General features: G+C 38.2%; 1 protein-coding gene across 8 annotated transcripts in view; it reads left to right on the top strand.

The window, feature by feature from the left end:
* Window positions 1–26,063, top strand: part of SSBP2 (single stranded DNA binding protein 2) — a 548,369-nt gene that overhangs the window by 512,890 nt on the left and 9,416 nt on the right. For all 8 annotated transcript variants that reach the window (XM_050944828.1, XM_050944825.1, XM_050944826.1 and 5 more), the window contains 6 exons: window positions 1,124–1,172; window positions 6,442–6,477; window positions 14,300–14,354; window positions 17,476–17,546; window positions 18,894–18,972; window positions 21,420–21,448. In XM_050944828.1, coding sequence (XP_050800785.1) covers window positions 1,124–1,172; window positions 6,442–6,477; window positions 14,300–14,354; window positions 17,476–17,546; window positions 18,894–18,972; window positions 21,420–21,448 — 319 coding nt within the window. The remainder of the gene's footprint in view (window positions 1–1,123; window positions 1,173–6,441; window positions 6,478–14,299; window positions 14,355–17,475; window positions 17,547–18,893; window positions 18,973–21,419; window positions 21,449–26,063) is intronic.

Below are 26,063 nucleotides of genomic sequence, written 5' to 3'. Positions count from 1 at the left end.
TCTTTATGTCACATTCAAATTTTGGGGGTGAAAACAAAGTTACAATATTGTCACATACACACTTTCTTGTATTGGAGACAATTTGATTTTATAAAAATAAATTTAAAGCTTAATTATGAGGAACAATAGTTATTTTTATTAAACAAATTATAGATGGTATTATAGATACGTAGTATGTAAATTCTTACTACAGTCTCAATTTAGGAAGAAAATTAAGCCTGTATACAACTTGCATGCTTAAAGTTAAGTACATGTTTTAGTATCTTTCTGAATTGGGCCATACTGTAGGTAGGCATTCACAGCATATGTATTTGTATTATGGTGTCAATAACCAGAATACAACTGAAAATACTCTTTATGAGGAATCGATTGTCTTGAATCTTATCAATAGCACATTTTACTGCCTTTTAAATATTACTATACCATAATAATTCAATTAAACCATAAAATGCTGTGTTTATGTAACATTGGGCCAAATTCTCCCCCGTGCAGGAAAAAAAAAACTATATAGGGGCACAAACTTACATTTTCTTTCATGTCATGTTGTTGGAGGCGTGGGATTTGCCACCCTGCAGAATACTCAGGAGGTCTGGATCCCTAATTGGCAGGTATCTATGATCTGTGCAAAACTCCAGTGTCTCCTACACTGCTTTCTATACCTCTGGGATCAAAACTCTGAAGGAGTTATTGTCATATAGTTCCTAGCAGATGGTGTCCTGAAAAGTACAGAAGTCCACAATATATGATTTAGCCACTGAAATATGTCTAGATATAACTGGTGAGCTTGTGGTGACAAACAATCTTTTAAGAATAATTTTGTATAGCATCTGCTAAACTGTTTAAATACTGATGGTAGTTTAGCTATGATGATCTTGTATTAGTTTAACACTATAACAAGGTATACTTGTATTTTATAATCACACTTTACTGCAGTGAAAAATGATGATGCTACCAGAAGACACCAGTAAAAGATAGCAGTTTTTAAAAAAGCATATTCTACACTGGGAACAGATTGTGGTCAAGTTACATTATAGAGCAGCTGACATTTAGCTTCTTGGTAGCAGAGTTGATCAGAAACCAAACTTTGTTTGATTAAATCCTCATTTGTCATTTTATATTCCAGGGGTCCAGGAGGTGGTAGACCATGGCCAAACCCAACGAATGCCAATTCTGTAAGTAAATATTTAAGTGTGTTGGACAGTATCCTATGTTTTGAGGGGTTATTCCTTCTTAATATGCCCATGTATGGAAAAAGAACTATATTCAGCAAATAGAATAGTGCATGCCATATTTCGTTGCCCTCTGTACTGTTTTTTTTTCAACCCTGATGCATGGGTTCTCCAGCTTTTTTCACAGTATGGACCACATCTTAATAGAAAGCTTCTAGCAGACCACCTTTCCTCCCACTCATGATTGTGCAGACCATCTGCTCTCCTGTTCATAATCACATAACAGCCCTGAGGCAACTACAGCAAATTGTCCAAAGGAAAAATTAACATTAGCATAATATTTAATATATTTTTACCTTTTTTAATGCAATATAACAAAATAGAATAGAAGTCAGTATCATCTGACCAACCAGCTCTACGTAGACCACAGTTTGATAAGATGCGCTCTTATGTATCGTCTCATGGCTTATATATGGAAAAAGCCACATTAGTTTCTGTACCACTCAAATCATAGTGTAATTTCTCAAAACATGATCCATTTGATAGGTTGAACAATTTAATTTTGGCCTTCATGAAAAGTAGTACACTCTCCAAATTAATAGGCTGCAACAGCTACAAAAGGAGGTTGTTCAATAGCTGCTTAGGACAAGAACAGTTTGGTAATGCCCACCTTCCATGACTTGCCTTGGCTGGTAGCTCTACAGAAGGTAATTCACAGTTCAAGGGGTTAGTTTTAGAAAGCACAGTGAAACCCTTCCTAATCTGTACCCAAAGTACTTGAGTGAACATGTATCATCATATATTTCTACTTTGCATTTACATGGATCTGCTGTTACTAGACTCTATTCCTGGCTGTCCCTAGGACATGGTGTGTCACGTTTATCCTTGACTGGAATTTATTTATCTATTGGTGGATCAGAAGAGGAGTGTTTCCTATGTTCTTTTGTGATTTTTTGTTTTGTTTTGTATTTGCTATCCTCTTGTGTATTCCTTTTCTACGTAGGAATTGATCCTTGTAATTTGATAGAATGACTTCTATGTGGTTTGCCACTGTGCCAGATCTTTGGGCTCAGATTGGCTGTAAATTTGGGTAAATTATTTCCTCATTTTGACTTTAGTGGTGTTTGCTGATTATCGTATATGTAATGCAGTAAATGTTTAAAATAAATTTTAAAAGGGAGAGATTATCAAAGTCACAGGGGAGTTAGGTGCCCAACTTTCATTGAGCGCTGAGTGCTTAACTCCCTCTTCTTTATTTGAAAATCTCCCCCTACATATTTTCTTTCTGGGTTATACTTACCTGTCATATAATTCAGAGGTCCAGCTCAATTTACAGTAATATTAACTCTGTGGAATGTGGATCATGATATGCTAATGTTAACTCTTATACACACACTCAAAATAAAAAGTACACAAAATCTATGACAATGTGAACTGAGGCTGGCAGTTTTTCATAATAATAATAATAATGTACAAAAAGAAAAAGAGCTCAGTGTTTCATGACTGAGTTACAAATAAGTAAATGTAGGCCTTAATTTGCATTTTCCCAGCTTTTAGTGTGACATCCTTAATATTCTTTTTTGTTTTAAATGTCTTGATTGTTTTAAAATAAGGTAGAGAAGATTATTCTACCATGGAATTTTATGTTTATTAAATTCAATATGCAAGTACATGCAAGAGACCAAGTATAGACCCTGATTCATGAAAACACTTAAGTACATAAGCGAGTCATTGGAATTTATGCACATGCACAAGTGCTGTCTTGAATATGGATATTTTCCTGAATTGTGATCTTTGGCATTGACTTAAAATATGTATTATCTACCTGATTAGAATGAAATCAGGGAAATAGTTACAGTATTTAGACACAATGTTAAAACCCACTGAATAGAAATTAGTCCTTTAAAACTATTGTAATCTGACATGAAAGTACACATCTAGGACATGCCCTGTGCATATTTTAGTTACTAATTTTTAATTAAGATTTGTTGACATTTTCTTTCATAAGCAGGAAAAAGGGGGTTTCAAAGCATGCAAAATAAGAGAATACAGTTGAAGTAGTTCAGATTATGGGTTTCCTTAAGCCTACAGCATATGCTGATTTTATAAAAGTGATATCAGTGATTGTTTTAACTGATGCTCTATATTTCATCAAATAGTTTAGTTGTTAACCTTGTATATGTAGCTCCATGGGTCTTTCATTTAAAACATACCTACCAGCAAAATGTGCCTCCCCCCCCAAAAAAAAAAAAAAAAAAGAATTAAGAGAAATGGAAAGACTTGCTTGCTATATACATTTTTGAAAAATATACTAAATAGAAACAAGGCATTGCCCCATACATGAGGCTCATGGCAATTCAATAACTGAGCTTGTAGTGAAGTCAGGACCTTCTCTCTTAACCATTATGTTTATTCAGATTTTGTACTAGATTTCTAATTGTTAGAGATGGGGAGAAGGGGAAGAGTTGTTTTAAAAGAGCTGCCATAATGCATATCTCCTCTTCGCCTCCCAATGAACTGATGTTAAAGGAGAGCTTAAGGGAGTCTGAGAGAGGAGGAGGAGGAGGGGAAACAAATATAGAACAAGATGCATGTTGAACATTACCACTTGCTCAGTTGTTTGCTGCTGTTGCCTCTGATTCCCCATGTTTGTCAACTCAATGTCTGTTTAGATTGTAAGCTCCCCAGAACATAGATCTTGATCTAAACTCTCTTTTAAGATATGGCCCCTCTGTGCTATTCCAGTGACATAAAGGGAACTCTTGCAGAACACACCTGGCATAGTGAGAGGCTGAGCTGTCTATGTTCTTATAGCCTTTGTTACTGTGGTAACTGAATACCTCGTTTATATTAAAGAATTTTTATCCTCACAACATCCCTGTGATGTAGAGAAGTATCATCCCCATTTTACAGATAGGGAACTGACGCAGGAGTAGATTAACTGATTTACCCAAGGTCGCACAGGAAGTCTTTGGCTGAGCTCGGAATTGAACACAGATCTCTTTAGGCTTACTTAGGCCAATATCTTTTGCACTACAGTCAGGGGTTCTCAAACTTCATTGCACCGCAACCCCTTTCTGACAACAAAATTACTACATGACCCCCAGGGGGGACGGGATGTGGCGGGTAAAAGCCCAAGCCCCATTGGCACAGGTGGTGAGAGAGGGGTCCAGAGCCAGAGTTCCATCAGTTTGGGTGGTGGGAGAGGGGGCTAGAGGCCAAGCTCCACCGCTCAAGGTTGGGGTGGAGCTCGGGCTTCACCTTCAGCCCTGGGTCCCAGCAAGTCTAATGCTGGCCCTGGTGACCCCAATAAAATGTGGTTGCGACCAACTGTGGGGTCCTGACCCACAGTTTGAGAACCGCTACTCCATTATCTATTTTTCTCTGACCCTATAGTCAGCCTCACAGCTGGCCCTAGGTATTTTGCCAGCCTGGGTAGAAATCATTTCCAGTGCCTCCCTTGGAGCAGCCAAGCTAAAAAATCCCAAAATTCAGCTAGATCTATGCTATTCCTTCCTGCCCCTTGCATAGAAGATTTGTCAGGGGATGGCCAGTGTAGGCAAGGAAGGGAACGAGGTGGGATTGCTGGAGTACAGTGCACTCTGGCTATTTTATGCCAGCATAATAATGTATAGATTTCAGACAGTAAGACATATTAGAATGTGGAAATCTCGCAAAGTAAGTGCTGGTAGACCTTTTACTTGGGATATTAAAAGCTACTTTGGACTAACACTAGAAATTGTAGATTAGATTAATTCTGCTTTGATCGGGAGATGGACAGGAAGGTGCAGAATAGATTTTTGCATCTCTCGCTTCTAATATTCTATAATGATTCCCATAAAATTGAATCTATCTTATTTTTTTTTTCAATTTCTCATACTTTCTGAAGCAAGTCCATCCTTCAGAGATTAGATGCCAAGAGGCAGTTCACATCTTCAGTGTGTGAGAGTTTCAGAACATCACAGTGTTTGTGGCTTCTGAGGATAAATGCAGTGGGTTTAAAATAACATTTTTTCCATTTAATAGTGGGGTGTGTTTCAGTGGCCTGCTGAATCGTGAGTGGGAAAGATGTGGCCAAGACTATGAAAATGTTTGAGAACTCCTGCCTTAGATACATTTATACAATATTGTCTGTCATCTGCAGTGAGATAAGCAAATTCTTTTGGCAAAGTGATTTTCCAGTTTCTTAATTCTCAGCTCAACTTCCTGAGCTGTTACTCTCCAATATCCTATAGAGAAGATCTATAGAAGTTATTTCATGAAGAGGAAAACTATATTACTTACCAGCAGCTGGAGTTTTCCAGGGTATCTCTGTAACGAATCTCCACAAATTGAATTTAATGTTCAATTGCTTTTACAGATCCAGACTAACACGGCTGCCCCTCTGATGTTCAGTTGGGACACTGACTCTTTAAAAAGAAAATTCTTTCCTCAAGCATGCAGAAAGAATACCATCAGTGTCCCTTGAGATCAAAGAGAGTGTCAACTTGTGGCCCTTGATTCAGTTAAAGACTTAATCACATGTTAAGTCCATCACTGTTCCCTTGCTTAAGTCCCATTGACTTAAAGTTAAGCCCATGCTTAATGCTGTCTTGAATTGGGCTAATACTCATATAACCTCACTACTAACCTTTTGCCACAGTTAGTGGATCTTTATATTGTATTATTGTGGTTCCTGCAGATGAGCCTGAAGACGATATTGGTAGGTGCAAGTAGCATAACTTGTGCCATAGCTTGCAGTCTGCCTTTTTAAAAAGTAACAATTTCTGCTCAGCAGTCACACATCACAGAATGTGGATCTAAAGAAGCTAGTGATTCTGATCTTGCAGACACTCAAGCATGTGCATTACTTAGTCCTGTAGGGTTACTCAGGTAAGCAGAGTTACACACATGCTTAAGTGTTTTGCAGGATTAGGGCCTAAGAAGCCACCAATGTCTTGAAAGCAACCTAATTATTTTCAGTGCAAGACACAACAAATATATTACTATGTAGGAGTTGGGACACAGCAATCTTAAACTGGAATATTAAGTATCTTTTATTTACAGAAATTCTCTTTGACTGTGACTCTGTACTGCACGTTTTACTATGAGATGTTTCCTAGACAGCATTATGTTTAACCTGAGTATTTGCTCCCTATCCGCTCCCTCTTCTCTAAAAATGAATTTTAAAAATGTGCTTCAGAATAAGATCCTCAGTAAATTTTGGTATGGACTGCATTTCTCCATCTTAATGGAAAATAAATATATTATTTTGTTTTGCTTTACATTCTAGATACCGTACTCTTCAGCATCTCCTGGGAATTATGTAGTAAGTACCCTTGTGTATGTTTGCTCATTAGAATTGATGTTACATGTTATTTAGGGACAGAAATAGTTGTCCAGATGTTAAGAAGAACCCTTGTGTATTGGTTGAGAAGTGAACATCTGATCTGTGTTTAGTTGTTTTGTCTGCCATCTACAGCACATATGTTGGTGTTCATTACTAGAACAGTTATCAGTCTGGTCAAAATTGCCTTGAGTGCTGTGGTTTACTTCAGCATATGTTTCTGTAACCAATGCAATACTTCAGTGCTTCAATACTAAAGGAGAAAAAAACAGCCTTTTCTTGATGACACAATAATGTGCTTGAATTTTTGAAGCTCTGCAGAAAAAAATTCATTGGAAGAACTAAAAAAGCTTAAACCTCCCAAAAGATGTATAGCACATCACTTAAAAAGACGCTCACAGCTAATGTTTTATGGGACATTTTTACTCTCTGTTACTTATAATTACCTCCTGAAGGCCTGAAAACTCCTTTTTTCAGCAGCTACCTGAATGCTACCCTGTGAGCTGCTGGGTCCCAGTCACTGAGAGCTACAAGGGATAAAACAACTGCTATCTCATACTCCTCAAGGTCCTAGTCACCCAAAGCTTTAGGGGACTGTACATCCGTACTTGTGGGACTGATAGCCTTGCACTCAGAGCTGACAAGTACCATCAAGAGGAGCATGACCATTAGATCTCCCTTAAAGACATCTCAGTCCCTGTAGACCTTAGACCCCAAAATGAGTGTTACTGAGGCTCCACGTGTTTCCTGTACCATAAAGGTGTCTAAGGCTTCTAAGTGCTATGCCTCTTCCAAACAAGACCCAGTACTGAAGACCTTCTCTGTTATAGGTCACAGCCATATTAGCAGACATTCTACGATGAAGAGATCAGCACCATCTGGTTCTCTGGTGCACTAAGTACCTGCTTCGATACCCTGGTCTGCATGTCTTCAATAAATGTTTGTGTAGGCTCACCTTATGGCACATACTAGCCAGATACCACCTTGGTACTGATATCAACCTCCATCTTTCCTGTGGTACCACAGGAGTTCTGGTACTCAAGAGACCTCTTTGTACCTAATGAACCAGAGTTTTCTCTACTGTCTGCTTCTGCACATCCTTCAGTACCTAGATCCTCTGGGTCACTGAAGGTACTTCTCTCATTAAGACCTCCCGGATTCCCTGACTTCTGCCATCCAGGGAGAGCACTTATCACCTCCCATGGAATATATTGAAGGATATTCTGACTCTGACTCATAACTCTGTGGTCAGGAATCTCCTGTTTATTCAATGTGACATTATTCTTCTCCACATGTGGAGAGAAGAGAGGAGAGGCGACCTCGACCTCCAGCCACCTGAGGTGACCAGCAGTGGCTACCTCTTCCTCCTGTGTCTTGTGATCCATCTCAGTGGCCGTGTACTGTCAACAACTTCTGACGGGGGAAGGGAGAAGTTCACTCTGCAGTGAGCATAGAAACTCTTGCTCTTCCTTACCTTCACTTCCTCCTCCACTTGAAGAACAAGGGCTGATAAGGAAGCAACACCTCATATGAATATTTCATTACCACCTCATCTAACGATGACAGTGCCTCCACCACCTTCCATAGCACATGACATTAAACAATTCCAGGACTTGAAGAAGTGAATTATGGATGGGCTTCAGAATTCTTGTGAAGAAGTCCAGGACCCGCTTCATAAACTCCTGAACATTTTACACTTTTCAGCTTAGTCATGCATGCCACTCCCAGTTAATGAGACTCTTTGGAGCCAGACAGGACCATCTGGCAAATTCCAGCTGTGGCACCCCCAATTGGCAAATGTGCTGACAAGAAATGCATGTCCCAGAAGAGAATTCAGAATTTTTATTTTCACCTCCCTCACTGAATTCCTTGGTTGTGGATGCAGTTAATGAGTGCAGGAGGCAAAACAACACAAAAACTACCCCATAAAATAAAGACCAGAAGAGATCTATACTCCTGCAAATAAGAAAAATATAGTAGGTCTCAAACTAGGCGGAGGTGATGCCCAGCCCATTTTTCTGGTTTCTGTAGACCTCATGAACCACAAGCTGAGACCGAGGTATTCAAAGAAGAAAACATCTACTACAACCACTACATCGCAGCCACCAGTGTTGTCCAAGTGTCAGTTTTGATAGCTTGGTCAAGAGTCCAAACCACCCATTTCACACAGATCTACTGCTGCACTAACCAACCTTCTTCTTTGCCATTGGATTCTGCCTCTCCCATTTTCAAGGCGCCTGTGAGAGATTAACATCCAACAAATGGATTTTGAAAATTGTAAATTCTGACTATTCCATCCATTTCACCACCATCTGTCCCTCCCACTCCGTTCCCTGTTCCTTTTCAGGGAACTGACAATCAGTTGCTGAATCAGAAGGTTACCTCTCTCCTACGTTTTGGGGCCATAGAACCAGTTTCACTTCAGCACCAGGTAAAAGGGTTCTATTCTAAGTACTTTCTGGTCCCCAAAAAGGATGGGGAATGGAAACCAAATTATATTTTAGACATTTCAACAACTGTGTGAAACAACAGAAATTCAAGATGGTGACCCTTGCAGAAAATCAATATATAGTCCCTTTCTAGATTCTGAGGATTGGTTTGTGGCACGCTACCTTCAAGACGTGTATTTCCATATTGTGATTCACCTCTCTCACAAGAGGTTTCTTCAGTTTACAGTCAGTCACAAACACTTTCAATATACTTTCAGTCTCTCCTCTGCCTCAAGGGTATTCTCAAAGGTGATGAAAGTCAGAGCCACTCGCCAGTGTCTTCTAGTCATTGTTGTTTTCTCTTATCTCAATGAGTGGTTAATCTGGAGCCAATCTGATCAGGAGGTCCTATCAGCACTACAGATGACATGTTCCTTGTTTCACGCTTGAGGTATCCAGATCAATCTTGTAAAGTCCGTTTTGATCCTGGTTCAACAGATAGATTTCATAGGAGCCTCTCCAGATGCCATGATAGCCAGGGCTTACCTACCTGTGGACAGGTTTGTGATTCTGCAGACTCTTATTGCAAAGTTTCAGTTAAGTCCTCAAACTTTGGCAAGGAGTTGTCTTCAGCTATTGGGCCATATGGCTGCTTGTATCTTTGTGAGCTAGCATGTCACATTCTGTCTCCACTGTCTACACAATAAACAAGCACAGCCTCAACAAACAGGTCAGGTTTCTAATCCCCATCGAGTTCTACACTTGTTCACTTGTGGAAGAACCCATCCAAAGTCTGTTCAGGAATCCCCTTCTTTCAACCTCCTCCAGCCACCGTTATCTGTTCAGGTATCCCTCTTGGGATGGGGAGCATATCTTGGTCCTCACATCATCCAAGGCAAGTGTCTTCCCAAGAGAGTCACCTACATGTCAACATTCTGGAGTTGAGGCAGTCAGAAATGCTTACTCCCACTGATCAAAGCCAAATCAGTCAAGATAATCACGGACAATGTGGCCAGCACGTTCTACATCAATCATCAGGGGGAGGCCTGTTCCCCTTCACTCTCTGCTGAAACAGTGAAGCTCTGAAGTTGAAGTGAAGTGAAGCATTACCAACCATCTAGCTATCTCAGCTTCTTACCTCCACTGCATACAAAACGTTATTGCCAACCACCTAAGCAGACACTTTTCTCAGTTACTACTGGGAGTTTGATTCATGAGTATATTTCTAACCTAGGGACTTCCAGAGGTGGATCATTTTGACTGTGCCAACTTGACCAAGACAAGTTTGGTACCTTACCTGATTTAATTCACATCTTGTCTGCTGCTGAGACTTCCTCTTGATTACCACCTATTGTCTCGGGATGCTGGTTGGACACTTCACCCCAATTTGGACATTTTGTGACTTCAGGCATGGCTAGATGATTCTTGGGGTTAGAGATTTCCTGCTCAACAGTGGTATAACAGGTTTTGTTAAATAGCAGAAAAACATCTACTAGAAATACCTTCCGAAATGGAAGAAATTTCACTTACAGTGTATCCATCGACTAATGCTTCCTATCTGTTCTTCTCTTTCCACCATTTTGGAATACCTGTTAGAATTAAAAAGATCAGTATGAGTTCTTCCAAGGTTCACTTGGTGACTGTAACAGCTTTTCACTCATCAGTAGAAGGTTTTTTGATTTTTGCTTACCCCATAACCTAAGATTTCTTAAAGGTCTGATGAGTCTTTATCCATAGGTAAGAGAACCTGCCCCAGTATGGGATTTAAACCTTGTCCTAAATGGCCTTATGACATGCTCCTTTGAACCATTAGTTCCATGTTTTCTACTCCACTTCTCCATGAAAACAGCTTTCGTGGAGTGCATCACTTCCACATGAAGAGTGGGAGAATGGGGGGCTCGAATAGCAAATCCCCCCTTTACAGTATTTTTCAAAGAAAAGGTTTTAAAATGGCCACATCCCAAGTTCCTACCCAGTGTCCTCTGAATTTCATCTTAACCAGACCATTCATTTACTGTTTCCCCCCAAAACCACATCATTTCAAACAGGAAGCTACTTTCCATTCCTTAGATGTCAGAAGGGTGTTAGATATTTTATCTAGACTGGACCAAGCCATTTTGAAAGTCTCCCAGACTGTTTTGATTTAGGACAGATCTAAAAGTTCCTTTATCTCCACGAAAAGGCTCTCAAGGTGACTCTCTGGATGTATTATTTCACTTTATGACTCCACCAACATCTAATGAACTATGTTAGCCCGTTCTACCATGTCACAATCTATATCTATGACATTACTCAAGGATGTTCCAGTTGCTAATATTTTCAGAGCTGCAGCTAGGGCTTCAGCACATACTTTCCTCAAAAACAATGCTTTGGGTCATACCTCTAGGTCAGAAGTGGCAGTTGACAGTGCAGTTCTGTCTTCTGTATTGGAGTCTCCTCTGAAGCTTCCACCATCCTTTTGGGATACTGTTTGGGAGTTACCTGAAATGGAGCACCCATACAGATATTACTTGAAGAAAGAAAGGTTACTCACCTTGTGCATTAACTGGAGTTCTTTGAGATATGTGTCCCTGTGGGTGCTTCACTATCTTCCCTCGTTCCCCTCTGTTTCGGAGTTGCCCTGGTGGGACTTTGTAGTAGCGAAGGAACTGAGGACAGTTTGCCTGTTCAGCCCTGTGTATTGTCACTGTGGGGCACGAGGATGTGTAGGACACATATGCGGGCTGAACGGGCACCACTACTGATAATCTTTTATCAAAGGCGCCATCTGACATGAAGCACCCATAGGGGGACACATCTTGAAGAACTCCAGTTACTGTACGAGATGAATAACTGCTCCTTCTGGTGCCCACAATTTTTTTTGACATTTTTAAAGGATGTTGAAAAACTGGAGAGAGAGTGCACCAAAAAGCCACAAAAATTATTTGAGGGCTGGAGAAAAATCCTTACAGTCAGAGACTTAATGAGTTCAGTCTGTTTAATTTATCAAAAAGAAGAGAGGTGACTTGACTACAACATACCTTTGTGGGAGAAAATACTGGGTACTAAAGAGGTCTTTCATTTAGCAGACAAAGGCATAACAAGCAGCAGTGGCTGGAAGCTGACACCAGATCACAGAATCATAGAATATCAAGGTCGAAAGGGACCTCAGGAGGTCATCTAGTCCAACTCCCTGCTCAAAGCAGGACAAAGCCCCAACTAAATCCCCAACAGATAAATTCATATTTAAAAAATCGAGACAAATTTTTAATAGGGTGATTAGCCATTGGAACAAACTGCCAAAGATCGTGGTGGATTCTCTATCAGTGTCAATTTTTAAATCAAGATTGGATGTTTTTCTAAAAGTTATGCTCTAGGAATTATTTTTGGAAAGTTCTAGGGCCTGCATCACATAGATCAGGCTTTATGATCCCAGTAGTCACTGCTGGCCAGTTAATCTACACAGGGATAACTGGTTGAAATTGAATGGCCTGTGATACACAGGAGGTCAGATGAGACCATAAGGGACAATTAGATGATCTAAACTCCATGAATCTATAACATCTGTAGTGCAACAAATCTTGTTAGTAGACACAGGAGGTACTCCATGGTCTTGCTCAATACACTACTGAGGGAGAAGTGCAGGATAGTAGTTGGTAGGACTGGTAGTTGGTAGATTACATTGTCAATCATTTAAGGGGTCAGAGACGTATGTGTGTGTGTGTATGTATGTATGTATGTATGTTTGTATGTAGATTGGTGGTATACAGGGACATATTATTATTGGATAATAGATTTGTGTTTAGATTAGAGTTATTTGTTAAATTTATTCATTAACTTGCAGCCAGCGGTATTAACCCACAAATATCTCAAGTATTTTATTTGTACCAGCTCAGGGGCAGGGGCAGCAATGACTAATGCAGTATTACTGACTTTGATTATAGCATAAGCCTGGAAATAGTGTTCATGAACTCATTGCTGCTGCTTCAGAGCTGGTAAATGGTGTGTTTTGTAGGGCACACAAAGATATTTTTCAATTGTTCTAATTCCAAACCTTCCCCCCTCCTTCCAAAAATATGTTGGTCATATTATAGCAAATCTCAGCAATGCCCCTTCAAGCAAACAGGAACAATCACACTTCAAAATCTCAATATGCTCCATGACATGAAGTGAACAGAATGGATATTGAAACAAAATCATTCTTTTTAATAGCAAATGTACTATTTTTAAATATCAATACAGACCTATGATAATGAAAACCACCTTCTAGTAATAGCAATTTATAGCATTTTTATTATGGAAAATTTCAGAGTTAATTTTTTATTGCAGATTAGAATATTTGAATCAAAACTGTAACCAGTCAACTTTCCATTGTACTTCAAGATATTACTGTAGCTGCAAATGTGGTACAGAAGAAATTATGGTGCTGATGATGCTAAAGAATTAAGTTGTTTAGAACAAAACAATAGGAGTAATTTTTTTTAAGAAAATGAAAAGAACAGCTTGTTTAATAACCAGGGCAGTCTGTTTAAATGGTTTGTTTTCACAGAAAAAATTGCAACACAGAAATACAAAAATTTAACAGAAAAAAAGAAAATAGACATTTCTTATTTTTAAATAGATTTAGGAAATACTAGATGAGCTCCCATTCTCTTTTATCTGTAATGTAATAGCAATATATCTGCAGATCTGTACTCAGATTTGCAAAGCTGATCTTGTGCTGAGACTTTGTCATTAATCTCAAATCATTTATCCTAAGTTATATTTGTACAAATATGACAAAAAGAGAATGTGTGATGTGTTATGAAATGAATTAAGTTTATCAGGGCCTGGATCCACCAAAGTTTGAGTCACACATTCCACAGAGAGACACTTGTTCTGAACATCTCTTCTTCTCTCAGGTGATCCCTGTACTGTGTAACAACAGGCAGTAGCTTATTCTGCCAGTGTTGACACTACAGTTAGCAACCTGCTGCATCACAGTCAGTGAGGAGAGAGCAATACCAGCTGGAAAATTGGCTGTAGTAGAGAATCAGCTGTATATTAACAGCCCTGAACAAAGCATCCCTTCTGTATTCCAGTACTGGCAGACAGTAACAGAACCCAAAGTTTTTGAGCAGTGGATTTCTCTGGATCCAGGGATCTACACATACTGGGATTCAGGGCTTCAGCCTGCAGATCCATGGCACCAGCTTTAGTCTGCCATTGAGTAAATTCACTGGTTTACAAGAAAATAGATGATGGAGTACATCTTTCTTTTCTTTTATGGAAATGTGTTCCTTTTCACCAGAACAACTCACAACCTTTATGATGTGCTTTTGTCACTTGAATTATCTTCAGTCTTTGCTGTAATATTTTTCCTTTTATATTAATTGAATATTTTCTACCCTTTTTAGGGTCCTCCAGGGGGTGGAGGGCCACCAGGAACACCCATCATGCCTAGTCCTGCAGGTATCCAAATCTAATCAGAAAATTTAAAGACAATGTACATAACATTCGGGGTGAGGGGGGGTAGGTAATATACAGATTCTATATTGCAGTTCTTCCTGTGCCCATTTGCTACCAGTGCAGACAAATGGACAGATCCACCTTATATATATTTCAGCAAGCAACAGCCAATGAAAAGCTCTCACTTTTGCACTCTTCTTCTGTCTCCCTTCCTCCATCCCTCCTCATACTTCCTCCTGCTTTGCTGGAGAGGGGCAGTATGGTTGGTAATATGATTTTACTGGCTTCATCCAGGGCTCTCAAGGCCATTTTTTTCTGGTCTCCATTAGCAACCTGAAGGAAAAAGAGATTAAACAGAATGTGCATTGTTTCTGCTAGTGTTCAGTGCATATTTGCCAGTAACTTTTATGTATCCTATGAGACTGTCGCTAGAGTATCCAGCTGAGGGACACTTCAAGTGGGAGTTTAAAGGGGTGTCCAATAGCGTCAGCTCAGCCAGCTAGCTCTGCATTAAGAAGAGTGGCAAATGTTTCCCTGCATCAAGGTTCTCCAACGTTCCTGACGTGAACGAAGAATCAGAAGAGGTTGTGGAGGGTGGACATACACAAGACTTCCTCTCCTCCCATGGATAGCATCAGGGATCTGGTAAGCAGAAAGTGTTTGCCTCTGATCTGGTGTTTCGACTTAACCGATCTTCACTAGATCAATCTAGGACTTCTGGGAATCTTCCACGCCTAAGAAGCACATCTCTTTCTCATCCTCCTTTCATCAACCAAGAGGTCATTGATCACCACTTCTAGAGACTTTTCCATCTCTGTGACACCTTACGTCTTCAGACCCACATATTCCTACCTCCCTGCCATCATTACTTGCATGAAGGATAGGGAAGTCCTTTTTAAGAGCCAGAAGGAGAGCTTCCCAACCCTTCCCTGGAAGTTTTCCTATACTGATGGAAAAACCTTATTAAATATGTGGCTAGAATTTTTAAAACAGAACCTGTGATAGGAAAAAAGAAGGACTCCTCTCCTGTTCAATGCTTAAGAAGACGACTAATATGTGCTGGCAGATAAATATTCAATTTAATGTAAAAACAAGCTCCTCAAATAGCATGTACGTCTGAAAACATTCAACACAGCAGTAAATTGCCAGTGGCATATGTAAGTGGCTAATGTGGACTATTGAACAAGCCTTTTGTTTTGATGGAGGAAAGAGAAGCTATGGAATAAAAATATTCAAGTAACAGCCACCAGGAAAGCTACCAAGGGAACTAATCTCTGAAAACAAAACCCTCCAACTGTTAGTGTCCCAGTGGGCCAAACCACTGATATGTGTTTAAGACAATAACTAACAAAAATAGAGGCGTCATTCCTTGAGGAGAGCCATGTTGTCTGTTTTCAGAAGGACCTGGTGTTTGAAGAACTTGTTTCTCAATGACAGCAGAAGAAGCCAAATAGGATTTTTTTTCAATCTCTCTGTCTCTCTCTCTGTCTCTGAGAGATATTTTATGCCAGTCTGAATGCTTAGGTCTAGCTCAGGGTTTCTCAAACAGGGGTCACCGCTTGTGTAGGGAAAGCCTCTGGCAAGCCGGGCCAGTGTGTTTACCTGCCCCGTTCGCAGGTCCAGCCAATCGCGGCCCCCGCTTCCAGCAGCTCCCATTGGCCTGGAGCAGTGATCCGTGGCCAGTGGGAACTGCGATCAGCCGGACCTATGGATGGGGCTGGTAAACACACCGGCCTGGCCCACCAGGGGCTTTCCCTACACAACAGCGACCCCTGTTTGAGAAACCCTGGTCTAGTTCCTTTCTTGGGATGGATGGAGGAGACAGTACACTAGAATCTTTGTAGTGATATTCCATGCATATAATGGGTTTATTATCTCACCAATATTAGTTAATGCTTAGAAAATTGTACCAAAGTAGTGAGGCTCTTGAAGGAAGGATACATTGGGCTTGATTTTAACCCCTTGGAGCAGGTATCACACTTCCTAGCTTTAGCCTAGGATGCATTCCTAATTCCTAGGCATTTCAGTAAAGTATGTGCTTTTCCTCCTTTCACCTTTCTATATAAATAGAAGTAATTCTGTTTCAAAGGGCATGCACAGGGTCTCCCATTGCCCCCACTTTGTCTCAGAAAGCAGTGAACTATCTGTGCTCCATTAAGCTCAAAGCTCTCTGAGTCTTTTTTACATTGTCTATAGGGCAGAGAAAAGGGAGATTTTGTGGAGGAATTGTGGAATGCAGCTACTGGGCTGTCTCTCTGCTCTTTCTACAAACATCATAGATGTGATGTAATTCCATTGTTGGATGTGTCCTTTTGCAGATGTGTTCATCACTTGCCCCGACCAAGTGTCTCAACTGCTATTTTCTTGGGGAAATGGTCTCTGTGTTGTCTCTCTGGCTACAGTCCTTTTTTGTCTTCTCTGCAAAATGTCTATGAGAAATGCTTACAACTGGTGGCAAGCCATGGTTCAAAACGAAGAATTTCTTACCTACTAATTATTTCCTGGGCCCTGGCTTCTACTCAACCCTTAGTTCAGTCAAATAATTCCATAGGTTTCATTATATTGTCCTGTTAGTTAAAATCGAGATTTTAGCTTTGGAAGTTTTCAAGCCTTAGGGAGAGAGAACGAGACAGTGTTTAGCTGGCTGACAGGCATGAAAATTAGAGCTTTTCATTGGCTGCTACTAACCTGAAATCTGCATAAGCAGGCACTACCTATTGATCAGCACTGGTGGAAACTAGAGCGTAAAAGTATTTAGTAAGTGAGAAATTCTCCTTTCACAGAGACTGCAGAAAGTTAGTAAAGTAATCTGGAGGTTTTAGAAAAAGTGTTTTAGGAACTAAGTGGTTACAAATTTTTGAAGATTTATAGACATATTAACAATAATGCATAAACTCAGTCTAGAAGTAGTCACAGAAGCCATTTAGGGAGCATTGCAATTATTTCTTTTCATAGCTCTACCATTTGGCTAAGAATAGAGATGCAATGAAATCTTCCACTATATTGTCACTGTGTAAAGTTGGCTCAGACATAGGAGAAATATCAACAAAATGATAGAAAGTGTAGTAGGTGAGCAGTTTTATCTCAAATCACATGTTGGTAATTAAAATAATATTTGTTTCAGATTCAACTAACTCTGGAGACAACATGTACACTTTAATGAATGCAGTACCACCTGGACCCAACAGATCTAATGTAAATATGAACCTATCATGTATTTTTCTGCACTGTGAGCCGTGAATCATGTATTGATTCATGCACTGAATCACCAGACCTTCATTTTATCTGAATCATGTTTATCTTTCCCATTTTGAGTGGGTACACATCACTTGCTTCCCATTGTCAAAACTCATATTTTTCTGCATCTGTAATGTCTCTGAAATATTTCAAATCAGTCTTGTGACACATACACAACAGTCCTTTAGCACCTTAAATACATTGAAATTTGTGCATGTAAAAACTTTAAGCGGTGCATGTAAATCTGTTAGGCAGATAACACTAAATCTGTCATCCTGGGTATGCTGTTCTGGTCCCAGTAGTACACCCTATTAGCTGCTATTAGTATGTGCAGAACTTAAACTTTAATTACAAAAATATATTTCTACTTAATAATGCCAGGAAAACTTCTGAATGTGACCCAGTCAATTATTTATTACCAATTCTATAGATGGATAAAATCAATAGCTTTCTCAAGGGTAAGATCTGCCTTGTTCATCTGAGTAGTGTTAAATATGAAGCTTAATGACAACCATTAAATATTAACTATGACACCACTGATTATTTTACATCCGGCCATTCTGGAAGTGCTGAAAACTTGGATTTTTAGAAAGAACTTTCTTCTCTTTGTAACCCTTGCCCTCAATTTAGACATCATTTATGCATGCGGACCACGTAGTTAGTTAGAGGTCCATTTGAAAAAAGGCCATAAGAACTTAAGTAATGGTTTAATTGTAATGCATTTATTGAAATTCATTTCATGTTTATCTAGGAGTGCTGTGAATATCTGTGTTCTCAATTTGAAGACCGAGGTTTAATGATAAACTGTGAATTCCAAATGCTGAACTGGCAAAACTTTATATTGTTTTATTGTAATGTGCTGTAGTCTGCTGTGATGCTCAGCACAGGTAGGGTGAGATTTCCAAAAGTGGTCTGTACTGGCCTAACTCTGCTCTCATTGAAGTCAACAGTGAAAATCCCATTAACTTCAACAGGAGCACATTTTAATAATCACTGAGCACTTTTGAAAGTCCCAACCGTAGTACTTTAGTAGGACATAAGCAGTACATAGGCAATGAGCTAACTCTCTGCACAGACATGAATTCTCCAGCAGTGCAGAACATGGTAACTGAGGTATAGGTGGAAAAAAAGAAGTGAAAACAATGTAAATGAAAATCACATAAAAATAATCCACTCAGAGATAGACTATACAGTTCAGTTTCTCCATTTCTATTTTTGTGCTTATTACTGTGTTTTTATTATATTAGCTGCAATATATTCATACATCAATATCAATTTTAATATATTATCATAATCCTTTTACAGTTTCCAATGGGCCCAGGGTCAGATGGACCTATGGGTGGATTGGGTGGAATGGAATCACATCATATGAATGGATCTTTAGGTAAGGACAACAGATCTAGTGAATACTGATTTTAGAACTGTTTTTTATGAGTAACTCCACAATAACCACAGCTCTAAATAGTGTGGGCAGTTGTACACCTGTACTCTGATATAATGTGACCCGATATAACATGAATTCGGATATAATGCGGTAAAACTGTGCTCCAGGGGGGACAGGGCTGCACTCTCCGGTGGATCAAAGCAAGTTCGTTATAACGCAGTTTCACCTATAAAGCAGTACTATTTTTTGGCTCCTGAGGAAAGCGTTATATTAGGGTAGAGATGTATATAAAATAATTTGAAAATTAGAAATACTATATCAACATCAATCAGAAGTTCAAAAATGTTTTATATAATCTTATGCATCTGGTCTAATAAAGTGTTGCTTATATTGTATATTAACAGAATATAATTTTTAAACCTGTTCTATAGTACAGTATGTTAAACTAATGTGGAAGATGACAAAAGCTTTCTCCTCCTCCCTATTTCCCCAGTCCCCACAAAAACACAAGTAATCGGAAGATGTCTTTATCACAAATTGGTGCAGGTGCTTACATATTTGTATATTTATATATCATATAAATAATATATGGAAACAATATACCACATCTATTGATATCTATGTATTAAATTGTGAAACCAAATGGTAAATTATATTGATCGTGCAGTTTTAACTGTCTCACTTGCACTCTACCCATTCATCCAACCTCCCAGGCATTACTTTTAATAGCTCATCCCCATGAAAAAGCTTCAAATAGCTTCTGTTTTTCATCAGCCAGCCAGAGAAATGTTTGAAATGTTTTCTTCTTTCTCCCCAAATGTGAACTGTCCTGCAAAATTACACGTGACATTACAGATATGATATTTTTATGTATAGAAAAGCCATGTTAGGTAACTTTTAGAGGTCATTTAATATGTATTAGCTATATTTTTCTTTCTATAATATCAGTCTGGCCCAATTAACACATTATAAAAGCTATACAGGTAAGAAGTGAAGAAGAAATGGAAACAATGTAGATTGCAGGGCATTGGAGGCTGCAGACATGGAAATCCTACAAAGCTCCAAAGGTGTTCAGTCATCGATAGGCCTGAGGAGCCACGGACTTTGTGTAGATTATAATTTCTGAAAAGTAGTGATATCTAGGGGAGTTAGGAGCCTTGTCTAATTATACAAAATTTGCAGTTGTTCAACCCTGACCCTTCCTCACAGATTTTCTGCCCTGCACTTTAGGTTATGCCAGAAGAAGTTAGCATAGTTCAGGCCTGAATCTAAACCAGAAACTGAAGATTGTTAGACAAGAGGCATGGAAGAATGAGAATGAGGAGGAGAGTGGAGAAAGCTATGGTAAAATGAGAAAATTGGATTTTAAGCTAAGGAAAGAATGCACCAAAACCTCTCTTAGCAGACTGATCCTGAGGAATTAAAATTCAACAATAACAAATTCCCAGTAGCCTTTATGGAAGATGTCTCTGAACTTCCTAAATTACTTTGAATAAGGCTATCTTGTGATTTTGCAGCAGACCTTTTATGAATATTTTTTGTAAAATGGCTTCATTTTTTAATTAAAAATACTGCACATTATTTCCAAGTCAATTAAAAACTCTTTTTTGAACTTCATCACAAACTTTTGCTGTAATATATTGTAGCCTAACAATAACTTTTTAGTTACAAGATGAATTACAACTGAAGTGACAGTGGAAGAACTTTATGTACACTAAGCATATGATTAGTATTTTCATCAATAAACATGATTGCATATATTCAGTGTTTAACAAATTATGACAGATTTTCTGCTATAATTTTTTTAATATACAACAATAGTTCTTTTAGAGACTCTTGGATGGCTACAGTGCACTAAAAATTGTGGTTATTTTTTCCATCAGGAGCATTAGCTGTCTATAGATATGTTTACATTTTCCTCTAGTTACAACAGTGTTAATTTTGGGCTGCTACTTAGGCACTGCCATGGGAGAGGAGCAATGCAGAGCTGCACCTCCCAGGGGAGCTCCTTGAGCTTCCCAGCGTGTAAGGGTAGTGCACAGGCTGCTCCATCCTAAAGAATGTCAATGCAGAACACTGTAGATTCCATTGCTGTGACCTGTCCTCCTCCCTACCACTTTGCAGTGAGGTATATACCTGGGGCCACACAGGGAAAGCAGTGCCTGCCTTGCCCCTGAGCACAGGGACTGTGATTGCCTTTGGCAGAGAGGAGGCATCTTCCCACACAAACTGCAAGCACAACCATGCAAGAAGACCCTAACAGACTACTATAATAACTGAAGAATTTTCCTGAGACTAGTGGGAAGGGAAGAACTCAAACATAATTAACTATATGTTAGCCCATTGCTGTTATACTGTCTTTTCAAAGTGCAGAAAATGATAAACTCTTAGAGAATGCAGTTCAAAACTAATCTACATGATTATTTATTTATTTGTTTTAATTTAAGGTTCAGGAGACATGGACAGTATTTCCAAAGTGAGTATGTAATAAAATATATTTAATTTTAGCATTATATTTTACTATATTTAAATATCACTTAATTTTGGTAGTTAAAACTTTTTTTACATTTCTGATTGCAAATTAAATGTGTATTATGGGTCTTTCAGCTCTTTCAGGCAGAATCAGTATTAGTTGGAAGGTTAAAAGTAATCTTTATAGTCAATAGGGACTATTAAACCAATTCATTTATATATTTCCCTGAACATAATAATGGTCATTACTGCATGTGATTAATGTATATCCAAGTTATAAACTAATTAATTATGTTACATCGTTGCATATTGGTAAAACAAATGAATACAATTTTAATAACCAAACTTAGTTAAATGTGGGAAGACAGAAATGTGGAGATTTGTCATAAGGATATTATTTTTATGCTTTGTATCATAGCTTTTCTCACCTTTAGAAGACAATGCTAATATCCTTAATCACCGCTCCAATTCCCTAAAAACAAAATTAAAACGTAACTGTATTTTGAGCATAGAAACAGTTTATCAGTATATGAAATATGAATGTTCAACCATTAGTGGTTGACACCTACAGAAATAATACTGTATTTGAATGCACAATATTTTCTGTAAAAATTTGTTAACTCTGAGGTTATTAATTTAAGGGTTGATTTAAATGAGGAATCGACGAGTGAAGGTATTAGAATTAGGCCCATATAAAATATTCTGTGCTGCTTCTTCGACATGTACACATACAACTGGTTAAAAACTAATCATTCTACACTTTTGTGGTTTTGATCTATAAAGATAGAAATTAATTAAAGAATTGGTTCGTTCCAAATTTTATGACTTGTTTTTATTCATTTGAAATGCTAGAATGAAATTCTTAGCCATCTCCCAAAAGAATGAAATGAATTTCTTTTGAGAGAGCCTACATGTTTTAGATTGAGATTTTGAGCTCACTAAATATAGTTTTAGGATATGATTTCAAGGTATAGTGTCATTATTCTGTCATGAAAATCCTAGCTTTTCCTTTTAGCAGAGCATCGGAAGATGATGCAGCAATCTGTGTTACCTGTCCAAGAGGCCCAGAGCTATGTAAAAATTGTTTGCAGTCAAACCTGAAAGCATGTATAACTCACCTGGTTTCATTACAAACTCAAAACCCTGAGCTGTTTCATCGAAAGATTCACTCTTGTTCACGAACCTTTTGAGTGAGTTTGGGCTAACTTAGGGACTTTAACTAAGTCCCATGGAATTTACAGTATGACGCAAAATTAGATGACATCTGGTGGTTTTAACTTAAATGTCACTGAGACAAGCAAATTTCCATGTTACCAAAGTTATCACAGAAATTGTTTGTGGAATTTAAGTGTGCAGTTGCACTCATTTTTGCATTTATTTCTAGTTCCTCAAGCCCAGTGAGTTCTGCTTGACACAAGACCTGAATGGAATAAAAAAGTATCTTAGTGAGGCTGATCATCTTGTGCATGAGGTTTAGAAAATTAGCCCAGACTTGCTAGAATACATTTTACGTCAGATCAGTTCATTGTTACAGTGTAGAAAAGGTTATAATTGACTGACTGAGTGGCAAAGTATAAAGTGTTTATGAGGTGGAGTGAGGTAGAGGAAACAAGAGAACTGCAATTGTGTATATAAGAGAGGCACTAATAACTAGGGCTGTCGATTAATCGCAGTTAACTCACGCGATTAAAAAAATTAATCATGATTAAAAAAATTAATTGTGATTAATTGCACTGTTAAACAATACAATACCGACTGAAATTTAGTAAATATTTTTGGCTGTTTTTCTACATTCTCAAATATATTGATTTCTGTTATAACACAGAATACAAAGTGTACAGTGCTCACTTTATATTATTATTTTTATTACAAATATTTGCACTGTAAAAATGGTAAACAAAAGAAATAGTATTTTTCAGTTCAAATCATACAAGTACCGTAGTGCAATCTCTTTATTGTGAAATTGTTAATTTACAAATGTAGTTTTTTTTGTTACATAACTGCACTCAAAAACAAAACAATTTAAAACTTTAGAGTGTACAAGTCCACTCAATCCTACTTCTTGTTCAGCCAATCGCTAAGACAAACAAGGTTGTTTACATTTATGGGAGATAATGCTGCCTGCTTCTTATTTACAGTGTCACCTGAAAATGAGAACAGGCTCTCGCATGATACTTTTGTAGCCAACATTGCAAGGTATTTACGTGCCAAATGTGCTAAATATTTGTATGCCCCTTCATGCTTCGGCCACCATTGCAGAGGACATGCTTGCTTCCATGCTGATGACACTTTTTAAAAAAATAATGCATTAATTAAATTTGTGACTGAACTCCTTGGGTGAGAATTGTATCTCTCCTGTTCAGTTTTACCTGCATTCTGCCATATATTTCATGTTATAGCAGTCTCGGATGATGACCCAGCACATGTTGTTCATTTTAAGAACACTTTCACAGCAGATTTGACAAAATGCAAAGAAGGTACCAATGTGAGATTTTTTTTTAAAATAGCCACAGCACTCGGCCCAAGGTTTAAGAATCTGAAGTGCCATACAAAATCTGAGAGGAACAAGGTGTGGAGCATGCTTTCAGAAGTCTTGAAAGAGCAACACTCTGATGTGGAAACTACAGAACCTGAACTACCAAAAAAGAAAATCAACTTTCTGCTGGTGGCATCTGATTCAGATGAGATTGTTATCGAACAGAACCCGTCATCAGCATGGACGCATGTCCCCTGGAATGGTAGTTGAAGCATGAAGGGGCATATGAATCTTTAGCACATCTAGTATATAAATATCTTGTGACGCTGGCTACAACAGTGCCATGCAAATGCCTGTTCTCACTTTCAGGTGACATTGTAAACAAGAAGTGGGCAGCATTATCTCCTGCAAATTGTAGCCATACTTGTTTGTCTGAGCAATTTGCTGACGTAGGACTGAAGTAGGACTTCTAGGCGCGAAAGTTTTACCTTGTTTTATTTTTGAATGCAATTTTTTGGGAAATAATTCTACATTTGCAAGTTCAACTTTCATGATAAAGCAATTGTGCTACAATACCTGTATTAGGTGAATTGAAAAATACAATTTCTTTTATTTTTTACAGTACAAATAATTGTAATAAAAAATTAATATAAAGTGAACACTGTACAGTTTGTATTCTGTTATAATTGAAATCGATATATTTGAAAATGTAGAAAACATACAAAAATATTTAAATGTATTCTATTATTAACAGTGCGATTAATCACTATTAATTTTTTTAATCACTTGACAGCTCTACTAATAACCAAAACTTCTTGAATTACCAATGGAATTTGTGCAGTCATTGAATTCAAACTTGCTTTGGAGGCTTTGCTCATGCAGCTGCACTAGGCCCTATACTGGCTGTCAGAGAGGCCAGCAAGAGTTGGTATGAAAGCATTTATGTCAGGAATTTGAATCCTTGGGGCAGGCGTACTATAGTGAATGCAGAATTTCAAAGTTCAGTGCTACACAGGGAAGAACAGAAAGATAAAATAGGGGTAGCTCTCTAAGGAATAAACAAAAGTGCTGAAAGAACACATAAAATAAATTTTACAACCGTTTAGCTGCTTTTTAACTTTTTATACCTAACAGCAGCTTACATATTATGGAGTCACTGGTCATGACTCCACAGTTAATGTTGATTCAGAAATTTAAAACCTCCATTTGAATAAATAAAATGGAAAAAACCCAAACACAGAAAGTAAACTTTAAACAATAATTTAATTTTTCCTGGTTGTCTGATGAAAATTGGTTTGATACAGAAAGAATAGTAAGTAGCAAAATTGCCCATTTTTATAGTTTTGGGAGGGTTGTTTCACCACCTTTTGGTCATCTTTTGCAAAAAAAACTAAAGCACTCTGAGATCTGTGACTTGCACCACATGCTGCTCTTCATGTGCTGATAAATACAGTATCCGTTATACCTAGGTGATGTTTGTAACATGATTTTAACATTTTTTCTTCATAATGGGAAAGAAACATGCCACGCTTAATCCACCATATTTGGCCTTACACAGCTACTTAGGGTAAAATTCTGACTGCGGGAGTTGGGGGCAAACATTTAACAGCAATCTCAGCAATGTTAAGGCAGAATAACCTCCTAAATGTATTAAGTGTGTGACAGTTAGATGTGCCGATTTGTTGATAGAAAAGCATTTTCGCCATTGTTAAGGTTTTGCACCAATGTTTGAGTTTGATTAAGTTGGAGTCATATTGTTTTTCAGTACCTGCATGGATGTGGAAATGAAAGGCTTATAGAGTGTTGGAGTATGTTATCAATATTGCTGTAGGTTATATGAGAGTGGCAAGGAATGCAGCAGACTTTTTCCTTAACTTACTTTTTGGATTCTAAATTGGTGGGAGTGTGTCCTCATTCAACCTTAACTGTCACTGAATGATGTTTCTGTGCATTTATTTTAATAGAAGAATGTGTTCTGATATAAACAAGCTTTAAAAAAATCTTTGTATTAAACAGATGTTAATGTAGTTGAGATTTAACATGCACAGAAGATGACAAATTGAGTTATGATTCTCATAGCAAGGGTAACTTGATCCCTTTGCTCAAATGTAGTATTGTGCTATGCTATATAGTGTTAACTTAC

This window comes from Gopherus flavomarginatus, chromosome 3 (assembly GCF_025201925.1).
Source record: "Gopherus flavomarginatus isolate rGopFla2 chromosome 3, rGopFla2.mat.asm, whole genome shotgun sequence".
Taxonomy (NCBI): Eukaryota; Metazoa; Chordata; order Testudines; family Testudinidae; genus Gopherus; species Gopherus flavomarginatus.
Note: the sequence above shows the minus strand (reverse complement) of the source record. Positions and strands in the feature narration are given on the sequence as shown.